We start from the raw sequence: 17,501 nt of genomic DNA on the forward strand, positions 1-17,501 counted from the left end.
TTAATGATACTTCAAACGGCGGAGATGTACCATCTTATACAGCCCGACTTCTCACTACCGCTCTTCCTCCCGAAAAGCTGCAGCATCCCAGCTCTTAACGTCCATCGGGAAAAAACTGTACTTCCGAAACATGGGCGGCAATTGAGGTCGTCAGCGTACAGTTCCCCTCCGATACTGTACCGCCTTGGTCTCCCTTATCCGTGGGAATAAGATCCATGATGTCGAGCGATAAGGTGTGACGAGCCGTTTCCCTGGTCGCTTAACGACTCCTGTATGGCTGCAGCGGGTTAAATGTATGCAGATTATGCAGATCAACGAGAATGCTCCGAGCGCAAGCTCATTACGCGGTTAGGAAGGTAGATAAGGTGGTATAGACAGCGACAACGGAGGCTTGACACATCGTATCTGACATGTGATGTCATAGTCTCTCTAGGGTCCCTTGTAGAGAGCGCGTCCATGGGAGAAAATGAACGCGTCAATTGGTCTTGAAACTGTACGGATTTTGTTACGGGTGGCAGAACGGTTGGGTTCGTCTAGGCGTTCGCTTGAGCTATCCCCGCAGAGTGGGGGTTGGGATGAGCAGTAACGGCGCTGATGCGAAGTGTGGAGGAGACACCAAACCGCGTATTATGCCGGTCCCTATAATATTTAGTCGCAAGTAAGCAGTCGACCCCTTGGGCTCTCATTGCGTGACTGGTAGATTGCATGTTCGCTCGCCTAGCAGAAGGGGGGCTTGGGAAATCCATTGATTTGTAGACGCAAGGAGAAGCCCATTCGATCTCCTGGGGGTATCAATTCCTCTCAGATATAGCTCTTCTCCACATCCACAGCCGTAACTAGCGCAAAAGCCGCGGTACAAAGCTTCACCCACCAATCCACCATGTCAGCTCAATACCATATACACAAACAACAGCCCACTCACCGCAATAACCAGCACCATGATGCCCGTAACTTCCCACCCGCCCGCATGTACCTTCCCCCTAACCATCGCATTCTGCTGTCTCCAAAACCTGAAAGCACCGATCAGGAGGACGACCATGCCGGAGCCGATAAATGACGCCGCGAGCGGGACGCCGAAGACGAAGTAGCCGATGTCTGGATCCGGATTCAGCGCGTGCTGCAGCCGGAAGAGCTGCGCGGTTATGACGCCGGTCATAGCGAGGGCGAGGGAGGTGCGTAGGTAGCCGAGGAAGGTGCGCTCGTTCGCTGCTCAAGCGTCAGCCTTTTTCCTCCACAGTCCATCCGGGTCTCTTCAAAGAAAATTGGCATGAGCATACCCAAGTGATCCCTATGCGCCCCCTCATCAATCGTGACGCTAATCTGGTTCTTCCAGAACTTGACCACCGGATCATACCAGTGCGGCACCTGTCTCCTCAGCCTATATCTCCTCTCGTCCTCCACGGCGACATCATCCGGGACCGTGCTTATGTCGGACGGACGCCGTGGTAGTCCTCCACGGTGGGAGGAGCTGCCCCTGCCGCGCGAGCGTATCGTGGGTGAGCGTAGAGCTTGCGGCGCGTTTGGTGAGGGCCGGCCATTAGACGGCGGTGAAGACGCAAAGTCCTTACGAATTGGCTCTAGCTCATGCGCCGTACGGTGTCTCTCATTGCGAATGAACTCTTCGGAGTCGGGGTGCGGTGCTAGGCCGGGCGCATTGAGGATGGCGGAGGGAGGGAGGGAGAGCGGGGGAGCTTGCGGCGGGTCTGCGTCGGTCATTGAGATGGGCGGCGTGTTGTTCGGAGCATGACTGAGATAAGAGGAACAAAAATTCAAGGCATATATCGGAAGTCAAGCCGGCGAGCACGGTGAGTGTCGCCGTTCATGTGGGGGACTGGCCTGTGTTGCGCGAAATCAAGCTTCGATTGGCGACATGGCATGGCATAGGCATGAACTTTCGCATCCCCAGATTTCGCTAAAAGATGCGGAGTGGCGCGTGTCCGCACTGCGCCACTACGTTTAAGCCGGACTCTATTCTTGCTTTCATGAATGACTGCTCTCCAAGAGCATACTCTTCGCTTTCAATTGATTCACCTCGACAAAGGTGTGCCTGGTCCCGATATCGTTAGCTTTCGGGCTGTCGGTGGTCGGCGGCCCATCGGCGGCATCACGTACCCGCTTACAGGTGTAGCGCAAAGTTTCCCATTCAGCATTAGCATTAGGATTACTGCCTCCTACGCGTCCTTATGTACATTCAGTCATGGGTATATCCAGCTTTATCGTCTTCAGAATCAGGCAAGCGCCAGACCTCCCACAACCACAACCGCAACGACGTACACCTGCTCAATCACTCTCTGCGCTGCCCTCACAGCCGCTCCAGTCGTGGAGCTCGACGGCGCAGCCGCAGTTGCGCTCGAACTTGTGGGAGCGGCGGTGGTGCTGGTGCCGGTGCTGGTCGAAGTCGAAGTCGAATTGTTAGAATCCTCCTGCACGTCATCTGAAGCATCGTACAGCGAAGTGCCGTCACTAGCTTTAGTCCAGCCCAACTTGCCACCAGTGCTGTTGACGGCTTTCGCACGGACATAAGTCTCGAGTTTGATGTCCGTTAGATCGATCGTGGTTTCGAAGCCCGTACGTCTGGCCGAAGTCACATTGTACCACGTGGTAGAGTCGGTGGCATTGGCTGTGAACACGATCCAATTCTCAACATCCGTAGCGCCATTCCAGGAGAAATAGGCTTTGTTGCCGTCTTTGTCATAGTGAATGTCCGGCTTCGTCAGGGGCTTCCCCTGCCACGGGAGTTTGAATGCTCGGTACGAGTTGACGGTATTGGTGGCGCCAAACTGGGCATCGAGGAGAATATTGCCATCCTTATCAAACTCTGCAAAATAAGGCTGATTGCCGTAGCCTAAGAAGTAGTTCGTGTTCTCGTCACTAGGATCGATGGCCTGCAGACTGCCCTCGAACTGGGCGAAAGTCTGGGCTGCGTTGTAGAATTGATTGATCAGTCTAACCGTCATTGCATCTTGGTCCACGGCGAGAAGCAGTCCGCGAGAATAGCCGATCTCGTCTGTGGGACCGTTGTCGAAGAGAGTCATGCGCGTTTGGTCATCATCAACCCAGCGTGCGTCGTGTTGGAAGGCAAAGTTCACAGCATCCTCAACGTCGAAGTCGGACTGCTTGCCATGCAGGCGCCAGATGATATGGCCGTCATCCTTGGATATCTTGTAAACGCAGTCCATAACGCGCGCCGAGACAAGGTAGTCGCCATTTGCGTCCTTTTCGACGGAGTTGATGTGGAAATAGTCGAAGGGCGACGCCTCCGTACCCACGTCCTGGATGCTATTGTACGATTCGTTCAAACCGACGTGAGTGCTGGCGTTCCATTCGAAGACGAGTTCGCCTGTCTCAATGTTGACCTCCTGGAAGATGTTCTCGAATATCCAGCCGTCCTCAGCACCGCCAAGCTCGGACAGGTCGGCTTGCTTAGGGGTGTATACGAGGACCAGCGCTGTGTCGTCCGACGTGATGGTGAACTCGTGGATGTCCCCCAGATTCTCATAGCCGACGGGAGAAAAGTGAGCAATTTCGACGTACGACTGGTTGAGGACGTAGAAGGAGCCATGGCCGTATCCGTTCAGCAGCTCACCAATCATGAATGTAAGTACTGGCTGTCCCTTGTAGGTTTGAGCTTTGAAGTCGAAGGGCTCGGTGTAATTGCCCGTCCAGACCAATGTGCCCATTCTGTCCTCTGACATGTCTATTCCAATGAAGTTAGCCGAATGTCTCCAAGCAAGACAGCATATGTTTGGGTTGACATGCTGACGCCGGACCCAGATTAATACGTGGAAAGCCTCGTACCGAATATAGTCGGGAAGTTCTGCCCAGAAGTAGGCTGTCCATCGACTCCAATAAACACGAAGCCCTCGGCCAACCCACTCTGGTTCGAATTGATATGGATCTGCGGCGGCTTGATATCGCCATTCGACTGGTACGTCTGAAAAGGCGTGCCGGACGGATCATCCGTCCCATATGTCTCGATGTCATATGAAACCGAGTCCTGCGCAAGAACGAAAGGCAACGCCGACAAGGCGCTCACAGCGAGCGTAACCACGCCCAGAGATCGCATCGTAACAGTGAAGGATCAGGGGTGCACGCACAAGGCTGAGGCGGAACTCTCCCAGCGTCCAGGGAGAAAAGAGCCGTCCCAGAGCGGCGGGCTCGCCTGCATATTATAAAGGCAGCTTGTCCGCGGGAAGGATGCAGGCGGCAATCAGCCTCGCAGCTCAAATCATTTCGGAAAGCGGCGTGGTCTTGGTAAACACGGTTAGGATCAGACTAGTGGGCGTCGGAAGCCACGCGTAAACAGGTGGGCGGCTTGCACTTGGGGCCAGTCTAGCCAGGCGATGGCGAGATCGTCGCGCGCCATTTCCCAGATTTTCCGCTGTTTGTGTCTATTTCGTTGGACTGCTCGTAGAGCTGCATCGTGGTGCATACAGCTGAGTATTGACGCGATGGAAAGAGGAAGTGGGCGTTGCTGGGCGCGGGGCCATGTGAGTGGTGGAGCGCTCTGGGGAGCCGTTCGTTGGGCAAACAAGAGAAGGACGGCTGAGCCTGCACGCTTAGCAGACGCGTGCACGTGCCAACGGAAGGTCTGGCCCCCAACATGCAAAACAACTTTCGCATGATTCATCCGGCGTTGATTGCGACGGCATGCCTGACATGAGTCTCTCTCTTCTCGTTCGTTCCATGCCGATGTCTACGTCATGGTAGGCGTTTGCGTCCTGTGCAGTGCGGTTTGCGGCGCATGGCTGTTCCGAGGTTCCTTCGGCTGAAGATCGGCATCGGCCTAGTTCACGTGATCATATAGTGGCGCAGGTGGCTAGTGAGCGCAGCTGACCAATCAGAGCATTGGCGTTCGTGCACCGTATCGACCGTACCTAAGCTAAGATCACAATAGATAAGGGAGTCTATCCCGACCTCATTCCTCTGTCGTCATGCCGGCATCTAGGACATATCATTGCTATCTCAATCTTTCAATCCTCCCCGTACTCAATGACCACCTCAAAGCCCTCCTTCTCGCCATCTTTCACAATAACCGCGACGACCTCATCCCAAAAGACCCTCCTACGCCCACCCTGATTGATGTACAAGCGCTTCAGGTTAGGAAACGTGGTCGTAAATTTCGGCCTCATTCCGTCCCCGACATACGCTGTATACAAGGGATCTGGTTGGAGAGTCGTAATCGCCTGCATCTGAGCTGGCAGCCGATTCTCAATCCAAGGTTCGAAGTCCTCAATGGCCACGAAGGCGAAGATATTCAGGCTGTATACCATTGTTGCGGACTCGGCGTAGATCTGACGGCAAATTCGTGGCAGGAGACATCCATCGTAATAGACCACCCTTGGACTCCAGAAGCTGTCTCCCTCGCGCCTGTAACAGGTATTCCAGGTATGTGGTAGCCGCCCAAACGCGATCCTCGACCCACCGAGAGCATGGCTGTATATCGCGTTCCGAAGCTCTGCAGGAAGTCGAAGGAATGGCGAGTTCTTCGCGTTGGCTACGGTCCTAGCCTCTGTCAGTGAGTCTGCTGGAGTGTTTTTCAAGGAGTTGGTACACACAGGTGCACGAGGTGCTTTGGGCCCTCGAAGCTGACCAGCCCTCCGTTTGGAGACGACACTGTTCTTCAGAGGAGCTTGAGATGGAGGCCTTCTGTGGGAGGGAGGGATATTTGTTGTCGAGTTTGAAACAGCAGATAGTGTGGAGTCGCAAAGTTGAGCTGGTTCGTGGTGTTGGGGAGCGGCTGGAGAAGGCCAGAAGCGCCCGTTAAATACTGGATGAGCCTCAACAGAAGGAAGAACATCACTCACCAGGGCTTTGTAGGTTCTCTAATTTTCTTGTTCGTGGCTACCTACTAACTCGTTTCGGCTTCACCTTCACAAGCGGAGGCTAGAGTCGCGGTCTAGAAGGCTTTCATCACATGTTCGATGCTTACCGACCTCTAGTCACTTCATGCCTCGGTTTCCGGGATAGGTGCTACAAACCGGAACTCTAAGCCTCCGTCACAGATGCCGATCTCTAAATACCCTGCGCTAACCTTGACGTTCTACTTTCAGTCTCCGCTTTCACATCTCTTTCACCTTCGCCGCATATGAATCATTCCTTCTTCTACTTCCGCAACTCATCCTCACGCGGATCCAGACAGCCTTTCATCTCCCCGAGACATGCCGACAGATCTACGCTGAAACCGCTACCCTTGGCTATTTCTGAATAACTTCGCTTTTCGTTTGTTCGAAGCCTAGCGATTAGATTCCGGCCCAGGTAGAGGCCGTCACGAGCATCCGGCCTCTAACTGCCGCGGCTTTCACGTACCTGGCCGATCCGAACCACCGCGAGTCGTACAGGGCAACCTACCCGTCTCTAAAGCGACTCGTCGTGGGCAAGCTGGTGGTGAATTATATGGAGGCAATCAGGCCATGGGGGCTTCTGGGAGCTCCTACGGGAAGCCCAGTCACGACTTCAACAATTGAAGACGCCATTCGCAAGACGGTGCATTACAAGGAAGGAGGCAGCGTGGAGACTATATTCCCAAGAGATTAGCGAGGCCACTTGGATGGGTGTAAGGTGGTAAGGCGCGCTTGCTTCTCAAAACCTTTCTAGTGTGTTCGTGGTAAGTCACGGGAATTAGAAAACAATCATGCCATCGAGATGCGAGTTCGTAGGCAAGTATGCGAATGTTTGGCTTCGACTGGGGGATATTAATGTGGAACCCTGCGTGTATTACCATTTCCTAGTATGCTTCAAGTATATGCAGCCACGCGCCATCATTTCTTTCTAGTCATGTTCTCATTAAGGAGCGTGTGGGTATATATGCATATCCTCCATGTATCCTAGCCATGCAATCCTCCCGCACAATAGCAATCTCCTCTTCTGTCTACGCGCAAGCCGTGAACACAACATCATGGTCGCTGGTGCATACCTTTACCTGGCTGCCTCCGGGGTTCGAGCCGTTTGGCCAGTCGATAGTCGGGCATCCGCTGGCGGTGACGGTGAGATGCTGGCCATTGAACGGCTCGCCGAAAACCGTCGACATATCATACCACACCTGCGCCCCATCCAGGGAGTAGGCGAAGATTTGTTGGGGCGCACCGGTGTAGAGTCCGTTGTTGACCTTCGTCATCTTGAGAGCGATGCCGCCGCTCTTCGGGTCGTAGTGGAGTGGTTCGGAGAACTGCTTGCCTAGAGGGAGTTAGTTATGGAACGGAAGGGGTTCTTGGGAAGAAAGGGCCGTACCGGAACCAATGGTCTGCATGTTGCCAACCGATCCGCCAACGGACCAGAGATAGATGGTCTGCGGGCACTTGTTATTCACAACGGCGTTGCCTACGGCCGAGACCGAAGTCGCAAGTGCGGCGAGTGCGGCGATCGTGAAACGCATGATGGTGATGGTTTTGAAGATATGCAATGGATAGAGTAGCGAGCGAGTAGATTTCGTAGTCTTCACTGTCTGTTCGAGGCTGATGGTATATCCGGAGAATGGCGTGCCAGTGAGGCTTTATACCCTCGATCTCATGCCTCTGGTACTCTCATCCCTCGTACTTCGCTCCCATCACCTGCTCGTCTTTTCACCGCCTCCTACTATCGATTCTGCAAGCAAGGGGGCCATCACGATCATATCGCGAGTGCGAATGACCAATGTCGATGGTTCGGACCCATTGAGTGAAACTCAGGCCCGCTGGAGACGAGGCCCATCCGTGAACTCTGAACGTAAGATTTTCTTCGAACTCGGTATTGAACGGTTGCAGGCCCAGGAAATAGCATCATGCCTTTCCGCTTTGGGGTCCTTCCAATACTTGGTATAGATTACTTCTCGGATCTCGAGTGTGGCTGAGCGGGGAAGTTTCTACGCAAATACGAGCGAGTAAGCAGGAAGTATGGACTCGTCTATCCACTGTGTTTGCACATGGGTCAACGGCTGGTCCACTTTTCCCGTTCGTGGGTGACGTTTCGTAGAACATAGGGCTGACGGCCAAGAGGTAAATCGGTCATCGACGTGTAATTCGGCACTTCGCTCCCGTGCACAGCTCTTTCTTCGCAGGAGTTTCGGCTCTTCAGCGGAACACTTATTCGTATTGCTGCGTCACCTTTTCCATCTTCGTCAATAAATGCGAGCGGTCAGATGGCCTCGTGGTCAACGCTCTCTCGTGTTCTGCGGATCATCCCATCCCCGCTGGTCGGAGAATATTGATTCGTCGGACGCTAACCTGATCTCACACTACCAAAATTAGACGTTTAGCATCTGGATCTCCAGCCTTACGGATAGTAGTATACTGCGACGTAACATTGCTATACTACGTCTTTTGCAATTGTTTTGTGTAAAAGTGTTCGCCCGTTAAGGGACGTCGGGAGGATAGCCTCTTGGAAGCGGCGTTAGTTCGATTGTCGATGCCTTGCATTTGCTTGTACGTGATTGGCGGGTGCAGCAATTCACGCGTCCGCCGGATGCGTAAGCAGCTTGTAATTCGTCGTATAGCATGATCGTGGCGCTTGGTCGTCCATTCGATAGCGTGCATTTCGCGCTCTGTTGTGGCGTAGGTTTATTATCAACTTAGAGAGCTATATGGCGCGGGGTAGCCTGGCATTACATGCAAACCTTTCATCCGTCTCCAAGTCAGAGAAAGCGGGCGGTAGAGGAACGTCTTCTATGACACCTCTACCCTTTTTCTCTCCTATTCTTTTCTAGCTTCTTCTTCCGACCTTTGCTCAAGTCAGCAAAGGGGTCGATCTACTGCTCCTCTTTCATGTGTGCGTCCTCAGCGCTCACGCATAGGTCCGCTAGGCTCCTTCCAAAGCCGTTCAGGCTGGCTTTCCATTCGCACTTTAGCAAGCAGCTTGCATGCAATTTTCGCGATTCGGTCCAGAATATCGCTACTAGGCAGGCGATGTAGTCTATTTGTTGTAGCCGCTACTCGGTCCTCCCACGACGCGGTCTATCTCACTCCGTCGTCAAAGAGTAGTCAGATTATCGACGAATGACACCGGCGTGGTACATATTTCTTGTACGTCCAAGATGGAGATTGGTAAGAGCGCGCATGCCGTGTCGCCCTATACGCGCAGATCGGCTCTGCCATGCCACGAGCACTTCAACATGATTGGGTTCATTTGCTGGTATGTGAAGATGACGCTCAATTCGGTGCCGGCACTGACGTCTTTGTTAGGGTCCATTGGGTTGGGAAGCACTACCTCCTCCCCTGGAGCAAGCGTGTGTAGGTCGAAGCGGTGACAATTCCGTTCTCCTATGGCTGTGCTGTTAGGGAGATATTCCTGGTTGACGCTTGCTGTCGTGAAGGTCTTCGTAGATGGATGATTGCCAGAGCTGCGTTCCAAGGAGACATATAGATCTAACCAGCCTGAAAAAGCAGGTTCAAGAAAGTTGAGATCCACTTGTACACTGGAGTCCTCACTGGCGTCCTCACTGGCGTCCTCACTGGCATCCTCACTGGAGTCGGGCGCTTCCTCTTTAGAACCGTTGGTTGCGGAGCTCATTGATGGATTGAAAGTCGGCGCTTCACTCGTGGAAAGTAAACTAAAGGTACGGTTCAGGCTTCGTTGACTGGTCTCCAACAGCTCGCTTTCCGGCGGGGGTGGTAGTCGCTGTAGTGATGGACCAGCTGTTTCACTCGCGACATCTGTCTCTTCGAGAGAGGAAGAGCGGATAGTAGTCACAGATGGTGTCGGGAAGTGAGGTTTATGTAGGTTAATGGAGCTCTGAAGTGGGAATGGGCGAAAATTGCGATTGCGTCTGGCTTGCTGGAGAGCGCTAACAACATCCCGATTGACTGCAACTAAAGCTCTCCGCAGCCGGTCCAGCGCTTCTGCGCTATAATCCGCAAGATCTGGTATCGTCCACTGGGAGTATATCTGACGGTGTGCTTTCGATACGCAGAAAAGTCCGTGTGCCTTGATAAACGAGTTGCAAAGGAAGCACGCTTCTTTAGACGCTCCGATTACGCGGGGCCAGATTGGTGGTCCTCTTATCTCGTAGTAGACTAGCATCTGCACCTCTGCATGGACGTATCTTGTCTTGCTGTTCCCGTGCCAGACTGACGGCGCGAACGGCTCGATGGTCTGCAGCTTGATTTTGGAAAACAGAGTGCGATATGACCGCGAGAGATGGGCCAGATGGTGGCAGATGCGCCAATAATTGGCTATCTTATTGATTTCACGGATTTCTCTCGTGTCCAAGGTCGAGGCCGCAAACCTGGCCCTTTCGAGGCGAGCAGGAAGCGAGATCCCATCCACGGTAAGTAGAAAAGCTTCTTGCACAACACGCCTTAATGTTCCGGTGTCAGGTCCAGAATTCTCTACATCCAGGAAAGCGGCGTGGAAAGTCTCTATCTGGCGGCGTAGTTCTTCGGTCTCCGCGGATTGACGCTTTGATGACTTGAAATACGCATTGAGGCGTTCCGAGAGAGCGTTTCGAGCCGGGCCATTCTCATGCTGCGGTCGTCGGAAATGGCGTGACGCTAGTCGCCCAAGAATCTTGTTTCTGTTTAAGTTTAGGACGACATCGAGCGCGTCTTCCGCACACTGTTCTCGGGAGAGCGCTTGCAGGCATCAGCAACCAATCGTGGGCCAGAGGCGGGCACTAACCTTTTTTCGCACATCTCTCCAGAGTGGAGAACAGGCGTGTCCATGCATTCACAACTAAAGCGCCAACACCCTCGTTCGCAGCGAGGCGAACGAGGAGTCCCTCTCCCTCGCTAGCCTCGATCGCGGCAGCCGTCACGTATCGGACGCCATACTCGTACGCAGAGACAAAGGCGATATCATCGGACAACTGCTTCTCAATGTCAAATGGAAGGATCTCCGTTCCATGTGGTTTTGGCCAGTCTTGTTCCTGAAGAGTGTGTGGCTCCGGGACAAATTTGGTGACATGCAAGCTGTCCAAGCGATTCTCAAATATCTCGCGACCTACCTGGTTCCAGACCGATCGTCCAGGCTGCGCAGTGTTAGGTGAGAGCATTGTTGAATGGTCTGATCAACACAGATCGGGCGATGAGAGCGATAGTGAAGGCAACGAGGCTACTTGGTAGAAACTCTGTTATATGCCACGCCGGCTGCAGGTCTGTCGTGTCACATTCCTTTGCCTGCGATTGGTTCCAAGGACGGATGGCGCTGTCGCATGCCGAACATCTCGGAGAGTCACGGTTTGAAAGCTGGCGATGTGGGAAACGGAAGTGGCCTACGAGCTGACATGCGGAATGAGGGGAGGAGAAAGGATAGGGGTTTGACGGTACCGAGGGAATCAAGCAGGTGTGGGAGATGCTTCATTCGCAATGAGTCGGATTGGATTAGCGCTTAATGGTGGTTTTGCTTACTCCTGCGCAGCCCCAGTGCGTTTCCTGATCCATAGATTCGCCCAACAACCGATCTGCGAGCTGCAGTCCCGCACCTCTTACAGGTATGCTGGTCACATCTTCGGGAACGAGGGATAGCTCCTTGAGTTGTGCTGCCTGGTGCTGAACCAGAGCGCTAACCTTGTCGTGGGTTTAAGCTTGCCAACATGGAGTGGTTCGCACTAATACGATTGAGAGGCAGGTGCCTATAGATGGTTAATAGTACCTAGGTAATACCTAGATATTAAAAGAAGAAACTAAGCCAGTCTACAAAAGGCATAGCGGCATTATCCGCGGTCCGAAGTATTGCCGACTAGCCTGAACGCTTCACAGCGCGGAAAGTCTGCTCGCCCCTCGCAGTTCAGCATAGCTTCCATGGCACGCGTATACATGTCAAATACGCTTTAATGTCTCGAAAGCCTGACTCGATCTCTTACGCTAACCTGCAGGTACTCTGTAGCAGCTCCATCTTCAATTCGGTACGTCAAGCAAATTTCTTCGCTCTCCCGCTTCTGCGCTCGAAGATGATATCCACCATCATTATCTTTTAGGAAGAGCCGGAAAAGGTATGGCTAGTATCGACATATGCTACGCCGTCGCTGCTTATACAATGGGTCTCTGAGAGAGCTCTCCTGCAAAGCATTCGCAACCGCCATGGATGGACAACCGCTAATCCGGAGACCTACAGGACTTCTACGACTGTGCCCGTACCCGTTAGGCCTTAGCCCCATATCTACCTCGCGTTCGCTATCCATCGGACCCGTCGTGCGCCGGTTGGGGGATCCTCGACCGAGTGACACCCATCATATATATAAGAGAAACCGGGCTAGGATATATAGGTAGTGGCATGGAGTTATGGATGTATACGCTGTGGTCAGTACCCCTTGCGGGCCGAATATTGCATCGAGTTTCCGCCCTCTTAGTGGACCGGCGTCGAGCAAGCCATAGCACCTTCCGACGGGTGACTGATTGTTGCACAAAGCTCGATATAGAGTCATCGGACTCCGGACCTTGTGATACTCGCAGATGCTCGGAGTCAACGCTTATGATTAGTTATTCAGCTCGCCTCGGCTTTTTGGTGTGTCGCCCTTAGCATTACCAAGTTCCCGCTTTCAGCCGCAGAACAGCCTTCGGCGGTCTTTTGGTGTATAGAGGCTGGATCTCAGGTTCCACGGCAGTTCTTCACGAGCTCACGTAAGCTGCGGATCGACCACAACGACTACAGTACCAATCATTCCGTCATCTTTCATGTGCTGGGTTTTCGGGCCCCCACGCTTTTTAAGGACATCTTTCTTTATACTAATATTTCAGCTGCTGTTCCAACCCATGTCTTCATATCCTCATATAGAATGACTCTGTCAATACTTCAGTTGAGTCGCTGACACTACAATGACGCCCGAGGAACGAGAGCAGTTCCTGGGTTCGCCCGCCCTCATGCCGCCGAATGGCATACAGTCGAATTTTGTGGACCCGCCAAACGCGAGAAGCCAAGGTTCTGCAACAGCTCAGCTTTTACTTGCCACAGTATTCGTGTGGATGCGGGTGTTTACAAAGGCCAGAGTCATCCGGAAAGTGCTGGTCGAGGATTGTCAGTCTACGTTATGCTAAACAGGCTACTTCTTTCTGGTGTACTAATAATTTTGGTTAGATGTTTTGATTGTGGCTTGGGTACGTTCAACAGTTGCATTGCAGCAAAGACGGCATATTGATTAAGATGCTTCAGGTGCTCTACGCCGGAGCGTTTCACCCTATCGTCTTCCTCTTGGGAGCATTACCGCTTGGCGTCCATCAATGGAACATGACGATTCGACACATGATTAAACACACCTACGTACAACTTCCCTACGATCCAGACCACTCCCATCCTCTGACTGCTTCCTGTGTAGTACTACTTCTTCGCAGTCATCACCTACTCTCTCGTTATGATCCCACTCAAGGCCGCACTCGTCCTACAAATCTTGCGTATCTTTATTCCCGCCCACGCGCACCGCACGCCGCTTTTCTGGCTCGTCCATTTCTTCCTATGGGTGAACGTCCTCTTCTACAGCACTATTATCATCTACCAGCTGTGTGCTTGCCAACCGATGGCGAGGCTCTGGGATGTCACCATCACAGAAGGCCATTGCTCGAGCCACATGCTCGTGCATATCATCTCGGCTGCGATCAATACAGCAAGCGATATTGTGTTGTTCGTCCTCCCTCAACCGGCGATTTGGAGGCTGACGCTGGAAAGAACGAAGAGGCTGGCATTGAGCGCGGTCTTCTTGGTCGCCGTGATGTGAGTAACATGCCATGGCAGGCGGTTGTGAGTGGGCATCTGACGGGATGAACAGCGCCTGTGTTGCGTCAGCCTTTCGACTCCGTTACGCCATCGCCTTGTACCGATCATCCGACATTACGTACCAAGCTGCGTTGATGGGGAAGTGGGCGGACCCGGAGCTCACGTGTGGGTTCCTAGCTGCTTGCCTACCTGTCCTGCCTAGCTTCGTCCGGCATGTGAGGAGTCGACGATTATTTGTCAGGACGATGGCGATGCTAGGGTTGCGACGAGCTCAGCTGCCGTCGACGCCTACATGGCCCAGTTCGGGTGGGAGTACGCGGAAGAAAGGTGGGCCGGTAACAGATATCGAGTTCGACGAGCTTGTACGGAGGCCGGATGGTGCGAGTGCGAGGAGTAGTTTGGGTGATCGGATGGAGGGGTCGTGGGAGAATCTGGAGGACGTTCAAGTGCCGAAGAGCTGTATAGATGGGGAAAGCACGAGGGGGGTGTTCGCCGCCTCCTGAACCCCATGCCACACCGAAAGCAGCGGAGAATTCGCGGGCATCTATACTCCCTCCAGTCCAATCTCCTCTTGTATATTTGAGTCCTTATTCGTCTGCATTGGCGAGCTTTGTCTATTTCACCCGTAACGACCGCGTGGAGTGAGCGTAGTTGAACGTAAGGGCAGACCGAGGTGCACTCGCGTTCGCACGCGGGATAGGAGGCGGCTGGAAGGGCGGAGACGAGCGAGTGCGGGGAGGGGAGGGAATTGATGCGTTGAGAGTCTCTACGTTGAGATTTGCGTTAGCTTCGTAGCGATGTATGAATAACTACCGCTTCTCCGAGCGCTCGATGAGAGAACGCGATCAACAACAAGTGATCTGGGGGTGTTCGCGAAACGGCACTGCGCTCATGGGCCATCGTCATCGAGACGCGTGAATCCGGCATATTGCCCTGCTTGCAGAGGGCGCGCCGTGTGAGCGATCAAGTGCGAGAAGCGTCCACTCAGCGCGGCTGGGAAATGAGGAGGCCGGTGTGATGGTCGCCAAGAAGTGAAGGACGTGACACTGACCACCACCCCGTGCAGCCGGGAGCGAGGGTGCGGCCTTGAATCCCCGGCCTTGAATCCCGCTTCCGCGGATGGTCGAAGAATAAGGCAACAGTTTCATTTCCATGGAGAGAGAGGAGATTCCCTGGAAAGGGTGATACGATATATTAGGCAGATATAACGAGCATGATTGAGGCGAGCGAAGCAATGAGGAGCTTGCAGCCTCTCGTTCTCAGTGGGTATACTGTGTCAACATGCGGGCTGTTGAGGTGATCGTGAGGCTGGGCGTACTCTCACGCCGCCCACGCAAAGTTACGCGCAGTGTGCGTCGCCAGGAAACAGTACGCTGATTCCGACTTCGGAGATCTCCCATCAGAAGGCGTCTGGCTTGCCCAGCATGGCCCCTATTTCTTCAAAGCCGCATAATCGTCCCAGATAAGTGCATGGTCGTGGTCGCCACGGTGCAAAGCCTAGGGGCTGGCGACCTCGCGATACCTTCCACGATGCCTCCTCGAAAGCTCTCTACCAAGCCCCAGCTGCTGGGGAGCCTTCCGGTCACACCGCTCGTGAAGTTTGGTGCTGGAAAGGCTCTATATCTCCCGTCCATCGTGCACTTAGTGCAGTGGTCATCCCTGCCTGTGATGAGATGGTCGGCGTGCATGCAGTCGATGCACGCAGTGCGTGGCTGAAGGGGCATGACGCTTCCGGTGGCTTCCTGGTACATTATTTGTTCCGGTGAGACTGAAAAAGAATGGCTCGATGGGCTGCAGCGCATGGAGATTTCAAAACATGAGGAATTGAGGGGAGTCAGCTTTCTCTTCCCGTGGACTGGCTTGGGGGTACGAAGCAGCAGCGACTCCATGCCCAATGTTTTAGCTTAGCGAGATGTCGTGAATGAGGCATTGGGAAGTATCGGCCGCTCCTTCCGATTCGTGGACGCTGGCGCTGAGAGCGAATGTTGAACTTGCGCCTCGAAGTGGGCTGCTGGACCGCATTACAATACGCGATAGGCCATTCTGAACGCACGTAAAGTACCTGGAGCTTCTGAATGGTTACAGTAGAGAGTTGTGCTCCTTGATGACATGGTACTCTGCGCGAATGCCCCGGAGTCGGAACATGTTGTCTCCGTCAGGTGCACTTCACCCCATTGTCCAGCACAAGCGATGCCTGCATGCCACACATTATCTACTAGGAGTTTTTCTCTCTGGATATCAGTGCTATTAAATGTACCGTCCGGGTGTCTAGTCGGAATTATCGCGCATCTAAAGGAGGATTCAGGAGGTATCGGCGAAGTGGTAGCACTCTGCGTGCTTGATGCCATACGTGAGACTGATAGCACGATCTCAAGGCCTCTAATCAATGCAAGATATCAATGAATGATAGGAGATGGTGCTATACAGTTTGTGAGTTCGGACTCAAAATCGTGCCTTGCTCATCTATCCTGACATGTTCGCCTGCGTACCAAGTACGACGGGTGCATCCGCACCCACTTACCCTAGAGTGACGCGGAAAATCAACTAAATAGCCGAATAGAACTTAACTATTACCTAGCGTATAACCGTATCCGGCTGCCTCTTGTGAGCGCTATGAGCTGTCCACGGGTCGGACGAATTCACTGGCATTTCCAAAACAGGATTAGCTCGCCTAGTGTCAGTGTCGGTTGGTCCACCTTGCTCATCATTGAAATAGGCTCCGCCGACCGACTTGCTGCTAGGCCTAATCATAAGCGTCCAAGAATGAAAGGGGGGTGCTTGGAAAAAGGGGAGGGATGGCGGTGGGAACTCACCCTCTGCGATGCTTCGTCGCAGCGCAAAATATCGGCGAATCCGATGTGATGTAGCCTCACCCAGCCGAAGAATTAGCCGCTTTGATATGTTGCAGAAGCAGGCTAGGTCTCAAAATCGTGTGGTTACCTGCATCTGTTGGTAAGTAAGGAATGCTCATGATCAATTGGGCAGGCTGAGCGGAAGCCGCGTCCCTTCACTATCTTTAGCCGTGCTCCAAAATATGCCATGAACGCGGCGGCCACAGGTTGCTCGGTTTGGCTCGACCGCGAACGATATGTGTAGAGAGGAAATTGCCGCGAAAGGACATGAATAGCAATTCAGTTCTAGGGAAGACCGCAAACCGACTGTGGACGACGGCAAGCATACCCTAGTGTGAGATTGCCCACATCAGTGGGGGCAGCCGCCGCGCTGAGGTCAACGTCCTCCTTCGCTTCACTGTTAGACGAATGACGGTAAAGCGGCTATCATTTCCCCCCATATCCGTGGCCCGCGTGGATGTTGCCCTAGAACTGCCGGCGAACGACGTCCCCGCTGCATGCAGCCCAGTGCGCAATATCTGCGAGTCAGAATTGTAGATCTGTGAATATAGGCGCTCGTGCACCAAGGCGCTCTTGGGGTTTGAAGGGGCTGGCGTCGCTTCCCTGCCTCAACTCTGTCTCTCGAACACCGCAACACACCACCCTGCTAAACACCACGGTCAAGGCCTGCAATGTCGTGGAAGATTTGCTAACTCGGGTGAAGCCCCAAATATCGTCAGCGCCGGCCCGCGCGGCATCAGGCGACGAACGGAGCGAGGCTTCTGGCGATGGAGGGTCAGCATTGGCCACGACGACCCCGTTTCCTCCCCAGCAGCTCAACGACCGTTCGTCTTATTTCCTCCCCCATGCAGTCTTGTAAGGCTATTGCTGTGCCGAAACCCAGGACATCAATATTGTTTCGATCTTGGAGGTGTGCGAGTGGTCAGCGTTCGACATCGACTCGGATGAAGCACCAGCCTTTCCAGCTTTTTTCTCTTATCGCGCGCCAGATCATGGTCGAAGGAGCCACTATGAGAAGGCCCTGATGCCAAT

At 53.5% G+C, this 17,501-nt stretch overlaps 7 protein-coding genes across 7 annotated transcripts; 2 read left to right on the plus strand and 5 right to left on the minus strand.

The window, feature by feature from the left end:
- Nucleotides 1-801: 801 nt before the first annotated feature.
- Nucleotides 802-1,716, minus strand: BU26DRAFT_528530 (uncharacterized protein; the record flags this gene model as incomplete). Its single annotated transcript, XM_033830855.1, has 3 exons — nucleotides 802-861; nucleotides 923-1,206; nucleotides 1,278-1,716. 3 exons carry the CDS (start codon nucleotides 1,714-1,716, stop codon nucleotides 802-804), a joined length of 783 nt encoding a protein of 260 aa, XP_033688303.1.
- Nucleotides 1,717-1,924: 208 nt separating this feature from the next.
- On the minus strand, nucleotides 1,925-4,500 carry BU26DRAFT_601456 (uncharacterized protein). The gene is made up of 3 exons (XM_033835262.1): nucleotides 3,799-4,500; nucleotides 2,113-3,697; nucleotides 1,925-2,047 (listed from the first exon to the last, which is right to left on the minus strand). The coding sequence occupies exons 1-2, from the start codon at nucleotides 4,064-4,066 to the stop codon at nucleotides 2,229-2,231; spliced, it is 1,737 nt and encodes a 578-aa protein (XP_033688304.1). The 5' UTR covers nucleotides 4,067-4,500; the 3' UTR covers nucleotides 1,925-2,047; nucleotides 2,113-2,228.
- A 376-nt stretch (nucleotides 4,501-4,876) lies between these two features.
- BU26DRAFT_515662 (uncharacterized protein) lies at nucleotides 4,877-5,727 on the minus strand. Its single transcript, XM_033828131.1, has 2 exons — nucleotides 5,559-5,727; nucleotides 4,877-5,505 (listed from the first exon to the last, which is right to left on the minus strand). Exon 2 carries the CDS (start codon nucleotides 5,271-5,273, stop codon nucleotides 4,974-4,976), a length of 300 nt encoding a protein of 99 aa, XP_033688305.1. The 5' UTR covers nucleotides 5,274-5,505; nucleotides 5,559-5,727; the 3' UTR covers nucleotides 4,877-4,973.
- Nucleotides 5,728-6,871: 1,144 nt separating this feature from the next.
- BU26DRAFT_528532 (uncharacterized protein) lies at nucleotides 6,872-7,375 on the minus strand (the record flags this gene model as incomplete). The annotated part of the gene is made up of 2 exons (XM_033830856.1): nucleotides 6,872-7,176; nucleotides 7,231-7,375. 2 exons carry the CDS (start codon nucleotides 7,373-7,375, stop codon nucleotides 6,872-6,874), a joined length of 450 nt encoding a protein of 149 aa, XP_033688306.1.
- Nucleotides 7,376-9,690: 2,315 nt separating this feature from the next.
- Nucleotides 9,691-11,228, minus strand: BU26DRAFT_477424 (uncharacterized protein; the record flags this gene model as incomplete). The annotated part of the gene is made up of 2 exons (XM_033825604.1): nucleotides 10,591-11,228; nucleotides 9,691-10,544 (listed from the first exon to the last, which is right to left on the minus strand). Coding segments are annotated over exons 1-2 (1,227 nt in total), but the record flags the coding sequence as incomplete, so codon positions are not given.
- An 844-nt stretch (nucleotides 11,229-12,072) lies between these two features.
- BU26DRAFT_220262 (uncharacterized protein) lies at nucleotides 12,073-12,899 on the plus strand. The gene is made up of 2 exons (XM_033820743.1): nucleotides 12,073-12,209; nucleotides 12,398-12,899. Exons 1-2 carry the CDS (start codon nucleotides 12,192-12,194, stop codon nucleotides 12,716-12,718), a joined length of 339 nt encoding a protein of 112 aa, XP_033688308.1. The 5' UTR covers nucleotides 12,073-12,191; the 3' UTR covers nucleotides 12,719-12,899.
- Nucleotides 12,726-14,120, plus strand: BU26DRAFT_418795 (uncharacterized protein; the record flags this gene model as incomplete). The annotated part of the gene is made up of 4 exons (XM_033823271.1): nucleotides 12,726-12,924; nucleotides 13,034-13,167; nucleotides 13,223-13,614; nucleotides 13,670-14,120. The coding sequence occupies 4 exons, from the start codon at nucleotides 12,726-12,728 to the stop codon at nucleotides 14,118-14,120; spliced, it is 1,176 nt and encodes a 391-aa protein (XP_033688309.1).
- Nucleotides 14,121-17,501: the final 3,381 nt, after the last annotated feature.

This window comes from Trematosphaeria pertusa (genome assembly GCF_010094035.1).
Source record: "Trematosphaeria pertusa strain CBS 122368 unplaced genomic scaffold BU26scaffold_3, whole genome shotgun sequence".
Lineage (NCBI taxonomy): Eukaryota > Fungi > Ascomycota > Dothideomycetes > Pleosporales > Trematosphaeriaceae > Trematosphaeria > Trematosphaeria pertusa.

Bases quoted from the DNA above. Each gene is read 5' to 3' on its own strand.
- BU26DRAFT_601456 (XM_033835262.1), bottom strand. From the start codon at position 4,066: ATGCGATCTCTGGGCGTGGTTACGCTCGCTGTGAGCGCCTTGTCGGCG. The intron at 3,698-3,798 runs GTACGAGGCTTT...TCATTGGAATAG, and splicing joins GAACTTCCCGACTATATTCG to ACATGTCAGAGGACAGAATG.
- BU26DRAFT_515662 (XM_033828131.1), bottom strand. From the start codon at position 5,273: ATGGTATACAGCCTGAATATCTTCGCCTTCGTGGCCATTGAGGACTTC.